The 23,870-nt window shown below is 44.4% G+C and overlaps 1 protein-coding gene across 5 annotated transcripts; it reads right to left on the reverse strand.

Annotated features, from left to right (window-relative positions):
• Nucleotides 1-13,815: 13,815 nt before the first annotated feature.
• LOC104670209 (patr class I histocompatibility antigen, B-2 alpha chain) lies at nucleotides 13,816-17,620 on the reverse strand. 5 transcript variants are annotated; one of them, XM_030929538.1, is made up of 9 exons: nucleotides 17,591-17,620; nucleotides 17,031-17,235; nucleotides 16,632-16,901; nucleotides 16,107-16,382; nucleotides 15,254-15,529; nucleotides 15,033-15,149; nucleotides 14,560-14,592; nucleotides 14,406-14,453; nucleotides 13,816-14,241 (listed from the first exon to the last, which is right to left on the reverse strand). In XM_030929538.1, exons 1-9 carry the CDS (start codon nucleotides 17,603-17,605, stop codon nucleotides 14,237-14,239), a joined length of 1,245 nt encoding a protein of 414 aa, XP_030785398.1. In that variant the 5' UTR covers nucleotides 17,606-17,620; the 3' UTR covers nucleotides 13,816-14,236. The 5 variants fall into 5 exon arrangements, with proteins under 5 accessions (XP_030785398.1, XP_030785399.1, XP_030785397.1 ...); XM_030929539.1 differs by lacking the exon at nucleotides 15,033-15,149; XM_030929537.1 differs by having other exon boundaries at nucleotides 14,406-14,592.
• Between the last annotated feature and the right edge of the window lie 6,250 nt (nucleotides 17,621-23,870).

Raw genomic sequence — 23,870 nt, forward strand, 5'->3', positions numbered from 1 at the left:
ACTCTGCATGCCTACCAGATACCAGATAAAGTTCTCGTCCTGGATCACTGCTCCAATCATTAAAATTTGTCACTTTTCCCCACTTCTTACACTCCAGCACTTGAACCCTCTTACTACACCAGAATTCCACACTGTCAATGAAAAGAGTCAAACTCGGTAACATATTTGGAGAGATTTATTGTGAGCCAAAAGTGAGTGACCACAGCCCATGACACAGCCCTCAGGAGACCCTGAGAACATGTGCTCAAGGTGGTTGGGGCACAGGTTGGTTTTATACATTTTAGGAGGATATGAGACATCAATCAAATACATTTAAGCTATACATTGTTTCGGTCCAGAAAGTTGGAACAATGTGAAACAACCAAGGGTTGCGGGGTAGTGCTTCTGGGTTATAAGCAGATTTTAAATTTTTCTGATTGGCAATTGGTTGAGTTACTATCAATAGAAAGGAACGTCTGGGTTATGATAAGAGGTTGTGGAGTCCAAAATTTTCCCATACAGAAAATTCCTCCAGGTGCCAGTCTTCGGAGAGAATAGATTGTAAATGTTTCTGATCAGATTTAAGGTCTGTGTTGGTGGTAAACGCTGGTCAGCTTTTCCTGAATTCCAACAGGGAAGAGGGCATATTGAGGCATGTTCAACACCTGCTTCCCATAGTGGCCTCAGCCAGTCTTTCAGGTTAACTTTTGAGCACCCTGGCTGAGGGTGTCAGTTGAGATGGTTAGGAGGGGGTGGCTTTGATGTTTATTTTTGGTTTACAACATGTAAAATGTTGAGAGGAGACAGAAACCACCTCCCTTCCTGGAAGAGGACAACACTCCAGTTACCCCTGCAATTGATCATGGACATGAGTCTTAAGCTCCACCAGTCAGTCCGATGACCACCTGCTGAAGACGTATCATTGTCTCAGGTAAATACTAAGGGTTTGTCATCTCATGCCAAGAAGATTAAGGACACCAACACACGAAGAGTGAGTTTAGGAGCAAATGGTTTAATAGGCAAAAGAAAGACAAAGGGGAACAGCTCTCTTCTTGTGAGGGAGAGGGGCACCCAAAAGGGAATTCCGGCCTGGAGTGGGAAGGCATTGGATTTTACAGGCAGGCTTGAGGAGATGGTGTCTGATTTATGTAGGGCCCACAGGTTGGTTGGACCAGGTGTGATATTTACACAGTGGGTGTGGAAGGCTGTTCACCTCACCCTCATCCTATTATGCAAATGGGCTTTCCACTTGGCCGGCACCTTGTTGTCTGCTCCTTACTGTAAACGTGCCTGGCAAAGAGACGGGAAGATGGAGTCGCCATTGTGAACATGCCCAGTCCCAGGTGTCTGATTCCTATTCGCTCAGCTGCCAGCATTCACCCGTGCAAGCTTCCAGCTTACTTGTCTATGTCTGAAGCTTGATAGTACAGGTTGCACCTTGTTAGAAAAGAAAATAATTTGGAGCCTGCTTTTCATTAAAAGCCTACCATACCCTCATTACCTGTCTAAATAATTTCTTCTTAACTCCTATATCACTGCCAGACTCTGAGCCAGAATGCGGTGACAGAGAGGCTGGGACTGTGCAGAAAACATTTTAGTAAAGATGGCTGAGTGACAGTAGTGATGTCCAATTTCCAGGTGCAGCAGTGACATCTGTCCTGGCCTCGGGGTCCAGTGTCCAGCACCAGGGTGTCAGAGGTGTGAGCAGCGGCGTCTGTGCTCGGAAGCAGGGGCGGTTGTTCCTAGGAGGGACCTGATCCAGGGTGGGCTGTGGATGCTGTTCCTGGATGTGTAGGTTCCAGGCTGCTTCTGTGGCCTTCCCCACAATAAAACTAGCCCCCAATACCAGATATACGACTTTATGTGTACATTACAGAAATTTGTTTTCCATAGTTTGCTCCAAGAAGTGAATGAGAAATGAGTCTGTGGGCGGGTGTCAGACAGCAGCATTCAGAGGTGTTCCTTGTGTGAGAGCCACATCCTGAATTGTCTACCTGGCCTCTACCCCATGGTGGAGAGAACAACAGGGAATGTCACATCTCATAACTGATGGTACACATCCTCCCTTTTCTTTCTGTGAGGAAAATCCTCTTTTAAACAGGGTTTGAAAACCCACCCCATCCACCCACCCTGGACACTCTCTGATCTCAGTGGTTCCTGATCTGGCTGAGCAACAGGATTGCTGGCGGGGCTTAGAAAATACTCAGGCCACTCCCCAGAACCCCTGTGTCAGAGTATTATGCACAAGACCAAGGAATCGTTTATATAACAAGCCCTAGAGGTGAGGCTGATGCTCAGACATGTGGGATCCTGGTGTTCTTGCTACTCCAAGTGTGATCTGGAGACCAGCAGCAGGAGCTCCAGCCTTGTCATAAATCCAGAATCTCTTGCTCGACTCCAGACTTCCTGGATCTAAGCGCCACGTCCAGGTGATCCCTGTGCACATGGGAGTTCCTTGTCTAAGTGTCCTCTAGATGTGGGATCAGAACTGTGCAGTCTGCTCTGGGTGTGGTCTGATCACATCCAGTAGAACTGGAGGTCCAGGGTTCAGCTCTCATTCTTTTCCACAGTCAATCACTCATTGGGTGCCCCCATCCATGCTTGAGGTTTTAAGTATTGTTTATATGGTGTGACCTCCTAAATCTATTTCTCCTGCTCAGTCTATTTCTCCTTTCCTCTAAACTCTGGAGTTGTCTGTCCAAATTCCACCCCATCTCCCTAATCTGCATTCCTAGTAGACATCTCCACTGAGTGCCCATGATGCCCCCTCCTCAGTATGCTCCTGCCAGAGTCTCCCCATCTCCACTAACAGCAGCTCCACCCTTCCTTCTACTCACTCTTTTTACAACTATGGGTGTCCTTGATTCGTCTTTCTCACACCACAGATACAATCCATCGGCAAATGCTGTGAGTCCATCTTCAAATGCGTCCAGAATCCCCTCACGTCTCATTCTTTCCCCTTCTCATGCCCTAGTCGACGTAACTGACATCTCCAGCCTGGAATACTGCACTCGCTTCCTACTGTTTTCCTCTCTGCCTCCCTCGTCCCTCACCTCTCAATTCTGTTCTCAGCACAGCAGTCAGAGAGATCATATTAAAAGAGAAGTTATATCATGGCCCTCTTCTGCTCAAAACTGTCCTCTGACTCTTCATCCCATGAAGGGGTGGCCTGCCCCTCCACACCTGTGGGTGCTTCTCGTTAGGTGGAACGAGAGACTTGAGAAAAAGAATAATACACAGAGACAAAGTATAGAGAAAGAAAAGCGGGACCTAGGGGACCGGTGCTGTGCTTACAGAGGACCCACACCGGCACCAGCCCCTGAGTTCCCTCAGTATTTATTGCTCAAAAGATAAGGGAGTAAATCAGCAGTAAGACATACAGATACACGGAGATGTTCCATTTGCCCAGGGACGGGCAGGAGACAGATGTTTTTCTTTTACTGAGATTTAAGAGAATGGTACTGACCTTCAACCACAAGCAGGCTTTAAGCATTTGCCTAACAAAGCACATTCCTTACAGCCCAAAATCTTTTCAACCTTAATTACCACAGCGATGTCTCTAGCAAGGACAGGATCGGGGGTAGAGTCACAGATTAACAGCATCTCAAATACAGAGCCAAATGGAGTCTCTTAAATTTACTTCTTTCTATATAAACACACTAACAAGCTGACCTCTCTTTTCCCCACATTTCCCCCTTTTCTTTTCAACAAAACTACCTTTGTCATCATGACACTGACATTATATACTTTACAAAGTAATAGAATATTACAAAGTAAATGGGGGCAGGATGAGATCACAGGATGGTGTTAAAATTAAAATTGCTGACGAAATTTTGGGCACGCATAGTCATTGATAACATTTCATCAGGAAATAGGGTTTGAGAGCAGACAACCTGACTGGCCAAAGTTTATTAGGTGGGAATTTTCTCTTCCTAATAAGCCTGAGAGCACTACAGGAGGCCGGGGCTTATTTTATCCCTTCGGCTTCAACTGTAAAAGGCGGCACGCCTCCAAGGGGGTCATTTATAGGCCTACCCTTAGAGCGCATTCTCTTTCTCAGGGATATTCCTTGCTGAGAAAAAGAATTCAGCGATATCTCTCCTATTTGTGTGCAAAAGGAGAAAAGATATGGCTCTGTTCCGTCCGGCTCACCGGCGGCCAGTTCAAGGTTACCTCCCTTGTTTCCTGAACACCGCTGTTATCTCGTTCTTTTTTCAAGATGTCCAGATTTCATATTGATCAAACACACATGTTTTACAAACAATTTGTGTAGATAAGACAATCATCACACGGTCCTAAGGTGACATATATCCTCCTTATCTTACAAAGAAAATGATGGGATTAAGAGATTCAAGACAGACATAAGAAATTACAAAAGTATAAATTTTGGAGAACTAATAAAATGTCCATGAAATCTTTATATTTTATGTTTTTTTGCTGTGGCTTCAGCCAGTCCCTCCGTTCAAGGTCCCTGACTTCCCGCAACGTTTTCTCTCCCTTTTCCTCTATATAAATGTGCCATGGCGATGAAGGCTTGTTCGTTTTCTCGATTTTGGTGCAGGATTCTTCGACTGGTCCAGCACACTAAAAACAAACCGATTAAACAGAGACACATAATTCCAAAATTTATTGCAGTAGAGTTTCCAATAGACTCAATCCAAGTCGTGGGGTTTAATCCATAAAGATTTTTTGTCACTTGATCCAACGCCTCAGCTCCAGGCACAATATTTAAGTGACTCTGAGAGGCTTCAAAAATTTGTTGTTTTAATTTAGAAATGTCTAAAGTGAGATTATCTTCTCTCCCCTGTAAATGGCGTCTAACCATGTCCCAGTGATGTTTAGACTCATTATAAATTTGGGGTGTAATACAAAAATCTGAAGTATTCCAGTCACACTGTAACTGGAAACGATGTTCCAAGCTCATGAGTCTATCTCCCATTCAAATGACAGTTTGTCTAAGATCATTAATTTGATTTGCCAATTTTTGATCGATACCAGATTGTGAATTCCACAACCTTGTGGAATTCTTTTGTCAATTGTTAACAAAGCTTACTGTCTGAACAGAAGAGTGCAATGCGACTCCTGCCACAGCGGCTGTAGATGTGACTGCAATTAATCCCATAACCACTGCAATTAAAGTAAAAATGAATCTTTTGGATCTATTTAAAATGCCTTTTAATACTTCAGTTAAAATACGGATGGATGGCGAGGTCTCCCATGGTCGATCCATGGACACAGGGATCCACACGCCTTCTCTTGCTCTCACTAGCAGAATACGGTGCTGCCAATCAAAAGTCGAATCAATGCAAGTAAACAGTCTGCAATTTTCACAAGTTATAGTTTGGGAGTCTGGTTTAATAACTATATTTCCTATGACTAACATATAAGGGGGTTTTACACAACTTTGTAAAGGAACTGTTAGACTGGAATTTAGGTTGATGGAGTAAAATGTCTTATAATCTTTTGTTTCTATAGTTTGGTTTCCAGACCAAATTCTAAGGTGGTATGAAGCCACAGTAAGCCTCCATAATTCTGGATGTTCAGGACCAAAAACAGGACTTATTATTTTTGGTCTTGGAGTAGAGATTTCCTTTTCTCCCCATTTCCAAGGGTAGAAAGACTGTAATTTTTTGTGCTTATGTTTGTCTACATTTTCTGTTAAGTCACTATCAACAGTTGGACTCACTAGTGCACTGGGACAGAATTGAGTTTGTCCTGTGCAATCGTGGTAGAATTGACCTCGAGGTGCCCAATCTATAACAGTTCCAAATGTATTATTTTGTAAAATTACGGCACTATCGGCCACACATTTTTCCCAAACTAAATCTCTTGTTTCTATGGAAATCTCCTTGGGGCAAGGTTTTCCTTTTGGCCTAAATTTTAATGATCTTTGATAAGAGAAGTCTTGTAAATAGTTTACCTGTGGTTTGAGTGACATTCCGCTTACCATGTGATAAGTAAATTTACAGGTGGGATTGAGAGTAGGTACTTCTACCAACCAATTTTGGATATCAGGCATTAAACATCCTGGTGCTTTCCCTAGACATATAGGAGGATAACGATACCCAATGGAAATATTTATCATCATTCCTTTTTCCTCCGGTTTGGCAGGGCAACGATCATCTGTGGGACCAGGTACCCACACACTATTATTAACATATACTTCAATAGGATTATCCATCCATGTGACTGCCCGAATTAAGGGCGGGAAAGGCACATAGGCCCAGTAGGTATAATTAGCTGCAGCTGTTCCTGCAGGCATGGGGAGACTTACCACCGTTGATACAACCATTAAAGCTGCAAGCAGCATTTTTTCTGAGGTTTGTGTCACCTTTGTGCTGGCTAGGCTTTTTCTAGCTAACAGTGTCAGCTTCTTTAACTGTGCCCAGGTCTGCAGCTCCGCCTTCTTGGTGCGTGGTGACTTCATCTGTTCTTCTGATATCACCACTTGACTCATCATGCGAGTCAATGGTGCTCGATTGCGGTGTTTCCGTCTCCGTGGAGGCGCTTTTCTTTGCATCTCCGATGGGTTCATTGTAGAACTTCAAATGTCTAGTGGGTATCCAAACAGGAAGCTGATTTTCTCCTGGTGAAACACAAGCAAAACCTCTTCCCCAGGTTATCACCTTCCCTATTTCCCATGTCCTATTTTTGTTGTCTTTCCACCAAATCAGTTTTCCTTCATGTGGACTGTTCTTTTTACCAGTAAGATGTTGTTCTGCAGAAGTAGTAGTCTGATTTCTATAAATGTTTAAAAAATTTAAAGTATAGAGTGCTAGATTAAGCTGCATCTGAGGAGAGGTACACTCCTTACTGTCTCCCCCTTCTTTTTGTTTAACTAACTGAGTTTTGAGTGTTCTATTAGTTCTTTCAACTATGGCCTGTCCTTGGGAATTATAAGGAATTCCTGTTGTATGTGTAATATTCCACTGATTTAAGAATTTTTGGAAAGTTTTACTACAATACCCTGGTCCATTGTCAGTTTTAATTTTTTCTGGAACTCCCATTACAGCAAAACAAGATAATAAATGTTTTTTAACATGGGAAGTACTTTCTCCTGTCTGGCATGTTGCCCATATGAAATGTGAATAAGTATCAACTGTTACATGAACATATGATAATTTTCCAAATGAAGGTACATGAGTAACATCCATTTGCCATAACGCATTAGGACACAGACCTCTGGGATTAACTCCTGCCTCTTGAGTGGGCAGGTGTAGTACTTGACACTGGGTACAATGTTGTACAATATTTTTTGCCTGTTTTCATGTAACATCAAATTTGTTTTTTAACCCTGTTGCATTTACATGAGTCAAAGCATGAAGTTCTTGTGCTTTTACGAATGCAGAGGATACCAATAAGTCAGCTTGTTTATTTGCTTTAGTTAAAGGTCCTGGTAACTTAGTATGTGTTCGAATATGAGTAATATAAAATGGGAAATTCCTTTTTCTTACAGTTTGTTGTAACAAATTGAACAGCTGGTTTAACTGATCATCCATGCTATATTTAATTAGAGCTGTCTTAACATCCCTTGTAGCCTGTACTACATATGTAGAATCTGATATAATATTAACAGGTTGATTAAAATCTTCTAACACTGTAATGACTGCAACCAACTTTGCCCTTTGAGCTGATTGATACTGAGTTTTGACTACTCGCTCCTTTGGCCCTGTGTAAGCCGCTTTTCCATTGCTGGAACCGTCAGTAAATACTGTCAGAGCATTTTCTAAAGGTTTATGTCTGGTAATTTTAGGTAAAATCCAAGTAGTCAATTTTAGAAACTGGAAGATTTTTGTTTTGGGGTAATGATTATCAATAATTCCCACAAAATCAGCAAGGCCAATTTGCCATGCACCAGAATTGATAAAGGCTTGTTTAACTTGTTCCTTGGTTAAAGGAACAACTATTTTGTCTGGGTCATTACCACACAATTTTATTATTTGTAATCTTGTTTGACCAATTAATGTAGCTATTTGATCCAAGTACAATGTAAAAGTTTTAATTGTACTGTGGGGAAGGAATGACCACTCCACAAGATCAGTATTTTGAACAATGATGCCTGTTGGAGAATGTGCAGTAGCAAAAATCAAAAGTTGGAGTGGGGCTAAAGAATCTATTCTACTTATTTGTGCTGACCGAATTTTTTCTTCCACTAATTTAATTTTTTTTGTTGTCTCTGGGGTTAATATTCTTCTACTGTTTAAGTCTGGATCTCCTCTTAGGATAGAGAACAAATTTGACATGGCATAAGTAGGAATGCCTAGAGTTGGCCGAATCCAATTAATATCGCCTAACAATTTTTGAAAGTCATTTAATGTTTTTAATGTGTCTTTTCTTATTTCTATTTTTTGTGGCTTAATTTTTCTATTTTCTATTTGCATCCCTAAATAATGAAAAGGAGCAGAGGTTTGGATCTTATCAGATGCTATTGTTAGTCCTGCGTTGGCCACCTCTGCTTGTAGAAATGTGTTACAGTCAATTAATTTGTCTCTTGTTTCTGTAGCACATAAAATATCATCAATATAGTGAATGATATAACAATCTGAAAATTTGTCTCTAACTGGTTGAAGGACTTGACTTACGAAAGTTTGACAAATAGTTGGACTATTAAGCATTCCCTGAGGCAATACTTTCCACTGAAACCTGGTGGCTGGTCCTTTATTATTTATGGCTGGTATAGTAAAGGCAAATTTTTCACAATCTTGCTCTGTCAGAGGAATGGTAAAAAAGCAATCCTTAAGATCAATTATAATTAAAGGCCAGTCTTTTGGGATCATGGCCGGAGAGGGCAATCCAGGTTGGAGAGGCCCCATGGGTTGAATTACAGCGTTTATGGCTCTTAAGTCCATTAACATACGCCATTTGCCTGACTTTTTCTGAATTACAAATACAGGAGAATTTCAGGGTGAGAATGAAGGCTCAATGTGTCCCTTTTCTAATTGTTTCTTTGTTAATAAGTGTAAAGCCTCCAGTTTTTGCTTTGGTAGCGGCCACTGATTTACCCATACCGGTTTTTCTGTTTTCCAAGTTAATGGAATGGGTTTAGGAGGCTCTACAGTGGCCGCCCCTAAAAAGGATACCCTATTCCTTTTCTTTTTTGATTTTTCTTAGTCGCAATTGGGACTTTAATGCCATTTTTATTTTTTCCTAATCCCTTTCCTGGTACATATCCCATTTTAGTCATGATTTTTTGACTCATGGGGCTGTATAATGGAGCAGGCATAATGATTTCTGCACCCCATTGTTGTAACAAATCTCGACCCCATAGATTAACAGGAATTGAAGTAATCATTGGCTGAACAGTACTTTCTTGATTATCTGGCCCTAAACAATGTAAAATCATTGTACTTTCATACACTTCTGAAGCTGTGCCTACGCCAACAAGTCTTGTAACAGCCTTTTGTTTAGGCCAATTTTTTGGCCACTGATTTAAAGCAATGACAGAGATATCTGCTCCTGTGTCTACTAACCCTTCAAACTGTTTTCCTTGAATAATGGCCTTACACACAGGTCTGCTCTCAGAGACCTGACTTGCCCAATATGCAGCCTTTCCTGCCGGATCAGTGCTTCCGAACCCTCCTGTTCTTTTTATCTCACTGTTTTTAACTTTAATATAAGGTAGGAGTAATAATTGAGCGATCCTGTCTCCTGGACTGGCACTCCAAGGAATTGAGGAACTAATAACCAATTGAATTTCTCCTTTATAGTCTGAATCAACCAAACCAGTATGAATTTGAACTCCTTTTAGATTTAAACTTGATCTTCCTAAGATTAGTCCTACAGTCCCCTCAGGCAATGGGCCGTATACCCCTGTGGGGATTTTTTGTGGAGGCTCCCCTGGAAGCAGAGAGACTGCTTGTAAAGTACATAGATCTACTGCTGCACTGCCACTTGTGGCGGGGGATAATTGCTGTATTGTGATAACTGGCTTATTCCCTGAGACACTTGCGACAGTGGGGGTTGTTGTTCCTGAAAACCCTGGGGAACAAAGGGTTGAATTTTGAATGCCCCAGTTTGTTGCGGGGCCTGAGGCTGGCCCCTCCTCTCATTTCCCGACAGTGGTTGCCCATTTTTATCAAATTTAGAATGACATTGATTACCCCAATGTTTTCCCCTTTTACATCTTGGACATAGGCCAGGTGGCCCTTTATCTGTTGTTGTAGTAACTCGAGTAGTTACATTTTGTTTATTTGTGACTAGGCAATTCTTTTTTAGATGACCAATTTGACCACAATTATAGCATTTTCCCCCAAATGTTTTCACTTGTCCTCCTAAAGCAACTCCTGTGATTGCTTGAGCCATAAGCATAGCTTTATGCATAGCTCCTCCAACTCCATCGCAGGCTTTAACATACTCTGAGATTACATCTGATCCTGCGGGAACCCTTCCTTTTAATGGCTTAATGGCTGATTGACAATCTGGATTGGCATTTTCATATGCCATCAACTCCACTATGACTTTACGGGCATTGTCATCAGTAATTGACTTTTGAGTAGCATCTTGAAGTCTTGCTACAAAGTCAGGGTAGGGCTCTTTTGAGCCTTGTCTTACTGTATTAAAGGAAGGGCAGGCAGTTCCTGGGTCTTGGATTTTTTCCCAGGCCCTAAGGCAGATAGCCCTGATTTGCTCAATGGCCTCATTTGGCATTATTGCTTGTTGGTCAACAGTGCTCCAATTTTGACCTATTCCTAATAGTTGATCTGCATCTATGTTAATTGGAGGATTGGCAGTCCTATTTCTTCGGACCTGCACTTGTGCCCCATCAATCCACCAAGTCTTAAATTGTAAAAATTGAGAGGGTGAGAGTGATGATTTTGCCAGAATCTCCCAATCATAAGGAATGAGTCTATGTCCATGAGCAATGGAATCTAATAATGTTCTCATGTAAGGAGAGTTGGGTCCATACTGTTTTACTTCTTCTTTCATCTCTTTTAGTATTTTTATAGAAAAGGACTGATATCTGGCTTCAGCTACGGGAGGTTCTCCCTCTTGGGCCCCTTCTCCAGGTGGTCTTGCTTCTAATATTACTGGGAATTGCCATGCCTCAATATCTCCCTGTTTTCTTGCCTCATCAATAATTTTATGTATTGCACTACCTTGTGTACTAGGCGGTGCTGTAGGATTAAGTCTCATGGTGGGCGGCTGAGGATATGGTGCCCTGCCCTGTGGCACTGGCAATGCTCCTGGCTGTCCATACAGATTTTCTGGAGGCTGCAGATACTGCAGTTCAGCTGGCGGCCAGTATTGATAGGCTACTGGCGGCTGAATCTTACTTTCTACCTGCTGATATTGTGGACACTGTATTTGGATTGGCATTGCCATGACAGAGACTCTATCTTTTTCTATTTGATTTTCTTTTGGAGTTTGTACTTGTTTAACCTGCATTTGAGGTTCTAAAGTTGCAGGCATCTGAGCTGTTGTAAGAGTTGGCCATCGTGGTTTAGACTCTGATGGCTCTACTAATTCTGGATCTTTTTCCCCTAATTTTAACGTTTCAGGATATATTACCTCCTGTAATTGATTACTGTCAACATTTTGCATTGACCGAGCCATTACCGGCTCTGCTACACATTTACAGTGTGAACTTTCTTTTCCTTTCCGGGATTCTATCCCTGCCTCTTTTTCACAATCTACTGCACAGCTTTTAGGGACATCAGAAATTGAAATGTTATCTTCTTCTGTTTGCAACGGTTCTAAAGCTACTTTAACAATGACCCAATCATTCCATACTGTAAGTGGGATGATTTTACCTTCCCTACTTGCTTGTTTTAACTTTTTGCCAATTTTTTCCCAATCTTTTAGATCTAAAGTTCCTTGTTCTGGAAACCATGGACAAAACTGTTCTATTGTTTGAAAGAGCGTAATTAGATTTTTGGTAGACACTTTAACTCCCCCTCTTTTTAAGAGAATTTTTATAAAGCTGCGATAAGAGGCATATTTACTTTTAGTTTGCCCCATTGTTACCCTAGGTTCTTCCGAGCGCACAAGCTTACCGCAAGGCTGACTGTAGACGTACTCGGGAGTCTCTCGTCGACTTGTCCTCAATGACCACGCTCCAGCGTACCTTCACCTTAGAGAAAAGCCCCACGTTGGGCGCCAGATGAAGGGGTGGCCTGCCCCTTCACACCTGTGGGTGCTTCTCGTTAGGTGGAACGAGAGACTTGAGAAAAAGAATAATACACAGAGACAAAGTATAGAGAAAGAAAAGCGGGACCTAGGGGACCGGTGCTGTGCTTACAGAGGACCCACACCGGCACCAGCCCCTGAGTTCCCTCAGTATTTATTGCTCAAAAGATAAGGGAGTAAATCAGCAGTAAGACATACAGATACACGGAGATGTTCCATTTGCCCAGGGACGGGCAGGAGACAGATGTTTTTCTTTTACTGAGATTTAAGAGAATGGTACTGACCTTCAACCACAAGCAGGCTTTAAGCATTTGCCTAACAAAGCACATTCCTTACAGCCCAAAATCTTTTCAACCTTAATTACCACAGCGATGTCTCTAGCAAGGACAGGATCGGGGGTAGAGTCACAGATTAACAGCATCTCAAATACAGAGCCAAATGGAGTCTCTTAAATTTACTTCTTTCTATATAAACACACTAACAAGCTGACCTCTCTTTTCCCCACAATCCCACTCAGAGCAAGGATCAGATCCAACCCCATTCCCCTCAAGCCCACCTGCTCTGGCCGCACCTCTGACCTCACCTCAGTTTCTCTCTGTCCAGCCCTCCTGACCTCCTTGCTCTTCTGGGAACACAGACACCTTCCTGCCATAGTGCATTTGGACTGGAGGTTCCTCTGCCTGGAAAGAACTTCCCCAGACATCGTCACGTCCCTCAAATCCTTCCTCAGAGGTCACCTTTGCAACAAGGCACACACTGACCACCCAGCACAACAGCCACGTTCCCTGTCCCCACTGCCCACATCCTGGATCACCTGCCTCACAGCACTTGCCACCTTCTAGCACTTTCCTTCCTTACTCTGGTTATAGTGTATCTATCGTCTGCCTCTTACCACTGGAACATACGCTACAAAAGGCCAGAGAGTTTTCTGATTTTACTTCAATGGTGTTCTCCAGATGCAGGACCATTCTGTCCCACGTCTGGCCAATGACAAAGGTCAGTTGAATGAATGATCACTGTAGAGCACCTCCCTATTCTAAAGGCAGTATCTTTATTAACATAGCCTCAGGCCAAATGCTGCTTTGTGGCAGCTACAGCACGAGGTCCCCTCACACGGAGATAGAGGCCGTCTGTTTTTCTCAGCAGTGCTGCTTGTGTGTCCTCCCTCCCCCATCACTCTTTGTACAGCAATGTCCCCCACCCCCCACCCCAGCACACTGCAGCTCACAACCAGGTTCTCTCTTCAGGAAAGAGCAGTCCTTGATGATGCGTCCAATTTCACAGACAAACATGAGCCTAAATCAGACTCTGCTTTATAGATTCATGAGTTGGGATTGGATTCAGCACCAAGATCATGAGAACCAGGGCAGAGAGAGAGGGCAGGAGAGCAGCGCAGAACAGAAGCTCTAGAAGCAGGGCAGGAGGTGAATGGCTCTGAACATTTGTCTCAGAATACACAGAGACCCCTGTGTGCAGGGGCTGCCCTTGGTAATGTCTGAGCCTCTGTGGTCACAGCTCCCACTGGACAAGTTTCCACTGAAGGGACAAGGACGATGGAGCAGTGAAGGTGACCCAGCTGAGGACTGACCACATAAAGCCCATGAAGAACTGAACAGCAACTGGGCACAGGCCCAGTCCACACTCGGCTCCTCACAGCTTTCTCCACCCCCACCTGCAATAGACGCAGCACAGCGAACATGCAGATTCTGGAGGTTCTCAGGTCTTTATTTGCTCTCTCAGATTCTAGGATTTGACTTATTTAATTAATCCATCAACCTCTCATAGCAAATATTTAAGAAAACAAATTTATATTCAGATTTTTATTTTCAGTAGGGAAGTAAGAAGTTGCAGCTCAGTGCACATAAAGTTGAGACAGGTGGAGACAAATGGAGACATCCAACCCCACCTCTCTGGAACAGGAAAGATGACTGGGGAGGAAACACTGGTCAGCAAGGGAACAGGGGTCATGGTGGACACAGGAGTGGGCTGTCTCTCCACCTCCTCACATTATGCTAACAGGGACACAGACACATTCAGATGCCTTTACATAAAGAGATGCCAGAGTCTCTTGAAGTCACAAAAGGGAGATGTGAAGAAATCCTGCATCTCAGTCCCACACAAGACAGTTGTCTCAGGCTACAGAAAGGAAATCATGAACAAATTCAAGTCAGTCATGGTAAGTGATGACACTCCGAACAGCCCACCACACACTTGAAACGTCCCAATCAAAGAATCTCCATTACCCAGGCCTTTCCCCTCTGCCCTCCCCTGCCCCCCACTCTAGACCCCAAGAATCTCACCTTTTGAAGCCGTGAGAGACACATCAGAGCCCTGGGCACTGTCGCTGGCTGGAGTAGAACAAAAACAGGAGCTGGTCAGAGCCCGCAGGAGACGTGGGACAGGAGGAATTATGGGATGGGTGAGCTCCTCCACACTCCCACCCCCACCACTTACACGCAGCCTGAGAGTAGCTCCCTCCTTTTCCACCTGTGGGAAGAAAATGTCCTGTGAGGGGACTGGGAGGAAGCAGCGTCATGAGATCTTAGAGGAACCTCCTAGTCTTGGACCCAAGAGAAATTTCCAGAATGATGACTACAGACCCAGGGCAGGATCAGGAAACAGGAGGAAAGCAGGTGTGTGTCCTGGACCAACTGCCCTCCTAAGGTCTGTCCTTAGCAGGGACCTTCCCCTGACTCATGAATGCTGGAATCAGGACCCCAATACCATAATCATCAAGGTGATACATCTGTCCTTCTTTGTCACATCGCTACACAAAAGAGTAAGTGCTGGCACACAGGGTCCCAGGCTGGGTTAACCCCTGTGTGGATGTTGCTTCCCAGGAATGAGGCAGGGAACACTTCTACCTGGTGCTTGAAACCCCCAGTGGAACAAGAAAACCCAGACCCCACCCCACACCCCTTCCCTACCTGAGCTCTTCCTCCTCCACATCACAGCAGCGACCACAGCTCCGGTGACCATAACTGCTAGGACAGCCAGGCCAGCAACAATGCCCACGATGGGGATGGTGGACTGGGAAGATGGCTCTGGGAAAGGAGGGGAAGGTGAGGGTCCCTGACCCTGCTGAAGGGCTCCAAAAAGGCTCCTGCTTTCCTTGAGAAGAGACATGACCCCTCATCCCCCTCCTTACCCCATCTCAGGGTGAGGGGCTCCGGCAGCCCCTCATGCTGCACATGGCACGTGTATCTCTGCTCTTCTCCAGAAGGCACCACCACAGCTCCCCACTTCTGGAAGGTTCCATCTCCTACTGGCCTGGTCTCCACAAGCTCGGTGTCCTGAGTTTGGTCCTCCCCATCCCGCTGCCAGGTCAGTGTGATCTCCGCAGGGTAGAAGCCCAGGGCCCAGCACCTCAGGGTGGCCTCGTGGTCAGAGAGGAGGTGGTGGGTCACGTGTGTCTTTGGGGGGTCTGATGGGAAGAGTCAGAAAATTCAGGCGCTTTGCATCTCTCATAGGACACTCCAGCAGCACCCATGTGACCACCCTGAGAATGAACAGGACACCTGGGGTGGGGGAGGGAGCACAGAGACCCAGACACCAGCCTGGACACAAGCATCTGGGATAATCTCCTATTCCTTGGAGAGTTCTAGTCTCTGAGGGAGGAACAGGAAATTCTGGTCCTGACCTGAGTGGAGGCTGAGGGACTCAGAAAAGCTGCAATCAGACCTTTAAGCGCATTTAGTGTGAGGCAGAGAACAAGGCCTGAGAGAAAAATACACGGTGCCCAAGGCTGCTGCAGGGGTCAAAGGGGACTCTTGATCAGTATTCTAGGGACTGTCTTCCCTTCCATGTCCTCAGAGACGTCATCCCTTAATTGTCCTAGAGAGCAGAGGGGGCCTTCAGAGGAAACTCAGGAAAACTCATGTCATTCTTCATTCAAGGGAGGGCGACATTCTAGCGCTGATCCCGTTTTCCTCCCCTCCTCATGGGAGGCCATCCCAGGCGATCTAGAGGTGATGGGTAAGCCTCCCCACTGCCCCTGGTACCCGCGCGCTGCAGCGTCTTCTTCCCGTTCTCCAGGTATCTGCGGAGCCACTCCGGGCACTGGCCCTCCAGGTAGGGTCTCAGTTGCTCCGCCAAACGGTCTGCCTCCCACTTGCGCTGGGTGTTCTGAGCTGCCATGTCCGCGGCGGTCCAGGAGCGCAGGTCCTCGTTCAGGGCGATGTAATCCTTGCCATCGTAGGCGTACTGTTCATACCCGCGGAGGAGGCGCCCGTGGGGCCCCAGGTCGCAGCCATACATCCACTGGATGGTGTGAGACCCTGGCCCCGCCCCCGAGGTCAGCCCCGCCCACCGAGCCCCGCCCCGCCCCGCCCCGCCCAACCCCCCGGGGATTTTGGCCTGAATGAAAATGAAACCCGTAAAGGCGCTTGGGGCTCTCTCTGGTGGAGGTTCTGGGCGGGTCCCGCGGCCTCGGGGCGGATCTCTTACCCGGTGACTCGGGGAGACCCGGGCGGTCCGTGGGGGATGGGGAGGGGTGGTGACCTGCGCCCTGGGCCGGGGTCACTCACCGGCCTCGCTCTGGTTGTAGTAGCGGAGCAGGTTCCGTAGGCTCACTCGGTGAGTCTGTGCGTAGGCCTTGGCGAACCCTGTCTGCTCTTCCCAATACTCCGGCCCCTCCTGCTCCACCCACGGCGCCCGCGGCTCCATCCTCGGACTCGCGGCGTCGCTGTCGAACCACACGAACTGCGTGTCGTCCACGTAGCCCACGGATATGAAGCGGGGCTCCCCGCGGCCGGGCCGGGACACGACGGTGCTGAAATACCTCATGGAGTGCGAGCCTGGGCGCGAGGAGAGGCTGAGACCCGCCCGACCCTCCTCCCCGCGCGGCACATCCGGTCCTGCGTCCCCGCCTGCGGTCGCCTCTCTCCTCCCCGCAGAGGCCATTTCCCTCCCGGCCCCGCACTTACCGGCCCAGGTCTCGGTCAGGGCCAGGGCCTCCGAGAGCAGCAGCAGGAGGGTTCGAGGCGCCATGACTGACATCTCGGCGTCTGAGGAGACTGAGTCCGGATGGGCCCGTGAGGACTTTAGAACTGGGACCGCGGCGACGCTGATTGGCTTCTCTAGACATCCGACACCCAATGAGAGTGGGAACTGGGACGCGTCACGAGTATCCTGGAAGAAGGACCCGACACAGGTTGGGAGAAGAAGTGAAACTAGGGGAGTGGGGAATCCCCAACTCTGCGCTTCCCCAATGCAGACAAGGCTTTCAGAGCCTGAGACCCTAAGAGCCACGCCCGGGACCTGGGACTTCGTCCTGATCCCTCTTCTCCTACACCAAGCCTCTTTGTCACACAGTCTGCCTGAGTCCTGGACAAGGATCTGTCTGTGGAAACCAGGGAGAGACCCCCCCAGGCTGTGCCCAGCCCCTTTCCCTTCACTACTTGTGCTGGAATCCCCGTCCCTGAACTGGACTCCCTGCCTCCCACTCCATACCTCTCCCCTTGGACCTTTGTACAGGGAAACTCACCACGGGGAACTTCATGCCAGAGAGTGAGCTCGCCCTGGGAATGGAGGTGTAGAGACGGGTTTTCTCTCTAAACCTGGTGAAGTTTTGTCTGAAGGCACCACATAGAGATTCTCATAGAGACCAGTTTCCTTTTTGTTTATTAATACAGTAGGTAGCACAATGTTGGTAATCCTTGAATGATTAGAATTCCAATTTGTAAAAGACCTGTGTCAAAACAGCATTACAAAGCTCCTGTTTTACTTTCCCAGACTATGGATCTGTGACTCTGGGTTGTTGCCTTTAAAATTATCTTCATTCCTTAGCCCGAGTTTCCCTGTGTGAGTCCAGAACATCTCCTGAATACAAAATAAAGGGTTTGTTACTATCTGTTGCAACCGGGAGGCTGTAGTCATCACCTCAAAGTTGCGAGTGCTCCATGCAGACCCAATGCTCTTCACTGACGCTCAAGCACTACCTGTTTTCCTGAACTATGCACATCTAAGCAGTGTGCATATTTTATCTGGACACTTGGTATTTTTGTAACTTTTTTTTTTTAGTCTTAAAGAGCCAATTAGCTTTTAGGAAGTCCAACAAAATGTATTGAATACCGAATGCAAAAACCCCCCTGCTAGGCTCTTCCACTGCTTCAGAATTCTTTCCTCTGCTCCTTTTCCTCACCTCCTGCTTCTCCAGCCCTTCTCTCTGCCCCCTCATACCACACACAACCCCTTCCCCTAAGTCACCGCTCTCTGCCTTCATCCCTCACACCGTCCTCTCCCCTTAGTTCCCACCACCCAGTTACTCCTGAACTGTGGCACTGTAGAGAACAGTTTCTTTTTTTTTTGAGACGGAGTCTGGCTCTGTCGCCCAGGCTGGAGTGCAGTGGCCGGATCTCAGCTCACTGCAAGCTCCGCCTCCGGGGTTCACGCCATTCTCCTGCCACCTCGCCCGGCCCGAGAACAGTTTCTTTTCCTTAAAAACTTTCTTTATGCCCCTTTCTGTTTAATCCTTGCCTCCCACCCTCACCCCTTCCTTTCACTCAACCACCACTGTCTTCTGTCACTGCAATAGTGAAATTTCTAGAATTTAATGGACATGCAATCCTATGATATGTAGTCCTTTGTTTGGTCTCTCACTTAGCATAACGATGTTTGAGATGATGCCATTCAGTCATTTTTGTTGCTGAGCAGCTGCTGAGTATTGCTGGAATCCCAGTTTATTCATTGCTTTCTCTATTCTCTAGTTGATTGACATGTGGATTCCTCCAGCTAGGGTTTGTTATTAATGAAGCCACTAGAAATAACTGCTTACAAGTGTGGCCTTACATTTTTATTTCTTTTGGATAAATACATATTTGTGGAATTGCTGGGTCATGTGGTAATGGATGGGTAACTGTATAAGAAATTGCCATACTGCTTTACAAATTGGCTGCCACATTTTTTGCATTCCTACCAGCAATACCAGACATTCCTATTTTTTCCATATTCTTGACAGTATTTACACTTATCAAATGTCTTTTTAACTTTAAATATTCTGGGTGATGTGTGATAGTTTCTCATTGTGGTTTTAACTTGCACTTCTTAGATGACTAGTATTGTTTACTATCTTTTCATGTTCATCTAAGTGACTTATTACATATATTTTATGAATTATTTTGCAAATTCAATGATTAATTCCAGAGACTTTTTCAGAATCTCCTAGTGTTTTCTACATATGCAATGAAGCTGGTGACTAAGAAAGACTTTTGTTTCTTCCTTTCCTATATATTGATCTTTTTTCCTTTAGAATTATTTTTATTTGGTAGACATGAGGTCTCTCTATCAGGCTGGTATCAAATTCCTGAACTCAAGTGATCCTCCCTCCTCAGCCTCCCAAAATGCAGGGATTATAGGCATGAACCACCATACCCGGTCCTTCTATTGGTCTCTTATTTAATTTTCTTGTAATGTTGCACTGGTTAGGATGCCTGTTAAGTGTTTAAACAAGAACGATGGGAGCTCACATGTTTGTTTACAAGGAACTTAAACAAATTTACAAGGAAAAAAACAGCCCCATCAAAAATTGGCAAAGGCTATGAACAGACACTTCTCAGAAGAAGAAACTTATGAAAACAAACTCAATATCAATGATCACTAGAGAAAAGCAAATCAAAACCACAATATACTATCTCCTGCCAGTCAGAATGGCAATTATTAAAAAGTGAAGAAACAATAGATGCTGGCGAGACTGTGGAGAAAAAGGAATGCTCTTCCACTGTTGGTCGGAATGTAAAATGGTTCAACCATTGTGGAGGATGGTGTGACCATTCCTCAAAGATCTAGAACCAGAAATACTATTTGACCCAGCAATCCCATTTCTGGATATACACCCAAAGGAATATGAGTCATTCTACTATAATGACACATGCACATGTATATTTATTGAAGCACTATTTTCAATAGCAAAGCCATGGAACCAACCCACATGCCCATCAATGATAGTCTGGGTAAAGAAAATGTGGTAGATATACACCATGGAATACTACACAGTCATAAAAAGGAATGAGTTCATGTCCCTTGCAGAAACATGGATGAAGCTGGAAGTCATCATCCTCAGCAAACTAACATGGGAACAGAAAACCTATCACTGCATGTTCTCACTGCTAAGTGGGAGTTGAACAATGAGAACACATGGACACAGTGAGAGGAGCAACACACACCAGGACCTGTTGGGGAGTCAGGAGCAAGGGGAGGGAACTTAGAGGACGGGTGAATGGGTGCAGCAAACCACCATGGCAGACTACACGTATGTAACAAACCTACACATTCTGCCCATGTATCCTGGAACTCAAAGTAAAATAAAATAAATTAAATAAAAAAAGAAAGTGCATGTCTTACATGTACACATACGTTCATTGCAGCCTTATTCACAATAGCAAAGACTTGGAATCAACCTAAATGCTCATCAATGGTAGACTGGATAAACAAAATGTGGCACATATACACTGTAGAATACTATACAGCCATAAAAAAGAATGAAATTATGTCCTTTGCAGGAACATGGATGGAATTGGAGGCCGTTATTCTTAGCAAACTAGTGCAGGCACAGAAAACTATATATCACAAGTTCTCACTTATAAGTGGGAGCTAAAGGATGAGAATACATGGGCACATAGAGGGGAACAATACACACTGGGGTCCCATTGAGATTGGAGGGTGGGAGGAGGGAGAGGATCACAAAAGTACCTAATGGGTACTAAGGCTTAATACTTGGGTGGACACTAATGGGTATAGAAATAATCTGTACAACAAAACCCCATGATACAAGTTTATCTATGTAACAAACCTGCACATGTGCCCCTTATCTAAAAATAAACGTTAAATTAAAACAAACAAACAAACAAACAAACAAACAAACAAACAAACATAGTGCATGTCTGGAAAGAGCATATGGTTGGGTTCTGTTTTTTTTTAAACCAAGTCACACAATCTCTGCCCTTCATTAAAGAGTTGATTCATATAGGTTTTTGTCATTATTGATATGACAAGTTTTAGGTCTACCATGTTATTTTCCCAGTTTTGGTTTCTCTGTTCCTCTTGTCCTGACCCATGTCTTATTAGAAACCATAGAAACAAAAGCAAGTAGAGTAACATCTTTAAAGTGATGTGAAACAAAAAGGTCAACTAAGAATTCTATATCCAGCATAGATGTCCTTCAAGGATAGGCAAATTAGGATATATTTCAGATAAAAGAAAATTAAGAGAATTTGCCACCAGCAGATCTGTACAATAACAATTGGTAAAGAAAATTCTTCAGTCTAGAGGCAAATGATACCAAGTGGAAAATGAGATTATCCGAAAAGATGAAGATGATAAAAAATGGTAAATATTGAGCTAAGTGCAAAAGGCTATCTTGCTCCCCTCATTTATTCTTACTTTATATACATAGAACTGTTTAAAGATAAGAAAAAGTTTTTTTATCATGGGACTTACAACCTATATAGATACATTCCATATAATATCTATACCATAAAAGATGGGCTATTTATAGAGGATAAATGGTTGCAATATTTCTGTATTTATGGGTGCTAGTACATTATTAACTGAAAGTAGACTGTGAAATGTTAAGAATGAGTTAAGTTCTGAAGGAAATTGCAACACTAAAAACCATTCAAAAGATCAAAAATCTTGGAGATGGTTTTTCAAAAACAAATCCCAGCCAGTCTTGAGTCTCATCATCCTACAATTTCAGAGCTATTGTGAATACAAAAGTAATCAAAGAACAGTCCTGCCCAGAAAGAGGAGTTATCCCTAAATATGGTGGCCCTGGGTCAGCTGGCTCTCCCTGCTGGACCTCTTCCATGGGGGCGCTTTCTGCAGGGACTTTGTTACCTTGCTATTCCACTCTACTCAGTGTCCTGACCCAAGAGACAAGGGGCGTCTGCTGCTGTGTCTACACTTGGAGAAGGAAACCTTGATGTCACCAGTATATTACAAGCCAGGCATGAGAACTCACCCCTGTAATCCCAGCAATTCAGGATGCTAAGGCAAGAGGATTGCTTGAGATCAGAAGTTGGAGACCAGCTTGGACAACATTGTGACATGCTCATCTCTAAAAGATATAAAAATAAGTAAACTTAGCTGGGCCTAGTGGTGGGCGCTTGTATTCACAGGTATTGGGAAGGCTGAGATGGGAAGATCCCTTGAACTTATGGGTTCAAGGCTGCAGTGAGCCATGATCGCACCACTGGACTCCAGCCCAGGCCACAGAGTGAGATCTTGACTCCAAAACATACATTGTAAACCTTTTCTCACTATGGGTTATTTTATTTATTATTTATTCAGTATGTATTTTGATTTTATTTTACTGGCAGCACAATAAACCAGGACATGCAGAAACTAGAAATCACATCCACTTTCCAGTGGTAAAAAGTCCAGTCCAGGGAGGTGAGAAGGAGACAGTCCTCATTAGCGCTGAGGATTCAGGGAGAATGAGATGGGCTGGGCAGGAAGGGTTTTTGTTTGTTTGCTTGTTTTCTGTGAATGAATGTAACTTTTTATTATGATAGAGTTGTTTTATTAAAGAAGTAGATGAAAATGGTTAAGTAAAATCAAATGGCTCTAAAAGTCTTACAATGAAAGCAACAGTCCTGCCATTTGTTCTTTCCAGAGACAAGCACTTTTCATTCTCTCAGTTTTTCCTTCTGGTAGTTGCCTTCATGGGTTTTTCCAAATCATTATTTTTTCAGTTTTTCAAGTGGGTGCATATATTAATACATGTAATTTTAAAAAGTCTCTTCAGTTTATAATGCATCCTAACCGTCCCCTGCCCCATCCCTCCTAATCCTCCAGAGCAATGACTTCTAACTCTTTTAGCAATGTCTTCTATTTTTCTCCTCACATAACTACTTAGTCATTTCTTGATTATTTTATACATTTTACAGTGATTTCTTGAATGACAGATGAGGATTTAGCTCTTACACCATCACTATCTTTACTTTTCTCCCATATTGTCCCAAAGTAGTTACCAGATTTAGGACCTAAGCAGTCACCACATCATTATGACTATGTACATATTGCTCATTGTTGAGAAGAACAGAGTATTATGCTCTCACTTCCTATCCTGTACTTCCTTCTGCCCTAGAATTAATGATTGCCTAACACCCTTCCCCCTTGTTTTTTTCACTTTTGCTTTATCTTCAATGAATTTCTTTCCAAATGCCCCAAATCTGGCAATAACCTATTACTATTTTTAAGAGAAGGAAATCTCACTATGGTGGCCAGGCTGGTCTGGATGGTGGCCAGGATGGTCTGGAACTCTTGGACTCAAGCCAACCTCTTGCTTTTAGCCTCCTGAGTAGCTGGGACTGCAGGTATGAGCCATTCCACCCAGTTAACCTATTAATATTTCTACTGTTTTTTGTTTGTTTGTTTGTTTTTAAGCCAGCTCTATAGCTGGAATATTGCCTGTGTTGGATCCTATTTGCTGGAACCATGTCATTCTCTGGTTTGTCTCCCCTTCATTTTGCGGGAGTATTTTCTCCAATAGCTTCCAAAGAAAGGGTCCATGGAGGTAACCCCTGAGTCTTTGCTTGCCTAAAAATGTATTATTTTACCTTCGCCTTTGATTATTTGGCTGAATATAGATTTATCCGTTGAAAATAACTTTCTTTCTACAATTCTGAAGTCATGCTTCCATTGCTTTCAGCTTGTTATTCGAGGCAGGGTCTCTTCTGTCACCCAGGCTGGAGTGCAGTGGCGCAATCACAACACCCTGCAGCCATGACCGCGCGGGCTCAATTCATCCACCTCAGCCCCTGAGC

This window comes from Rhinopithecus roxellana, chromosome 4 (genome assembly GCF_007565055.1).
Source record: "Rhinopithecus roxellana isolate Shanxi Qingling chromosome 4, ASM756505v1, whole genome shotgun sequence".
Taxonomy (NCBI): Eukaryota; Metazoa; Chordata; class Mammalia; order Primates; family Cercopithecidae; genus Rhinopithecus; species Rhinopithecus roxellana.

Coding starts and splice junctions, on each gene's coding strand:
- LOC104670209 (XM_030929536.1), bottom strand. Junction 15,150..15,253: donor GCCCCTCACCCTGAGATGGG/GTAAGGAGGGGG, acceptor CTCCTTTCCCAG/AGCCATCTTCCCAGTCCACC. Junction 14,593..15,032: donor GTGGAGGAGGAAGAGCTCAG/GTAGGGAAGGGG, acceptor TTCTTCCCACAG/GTGGAAAAGGAGGGAGCTAC.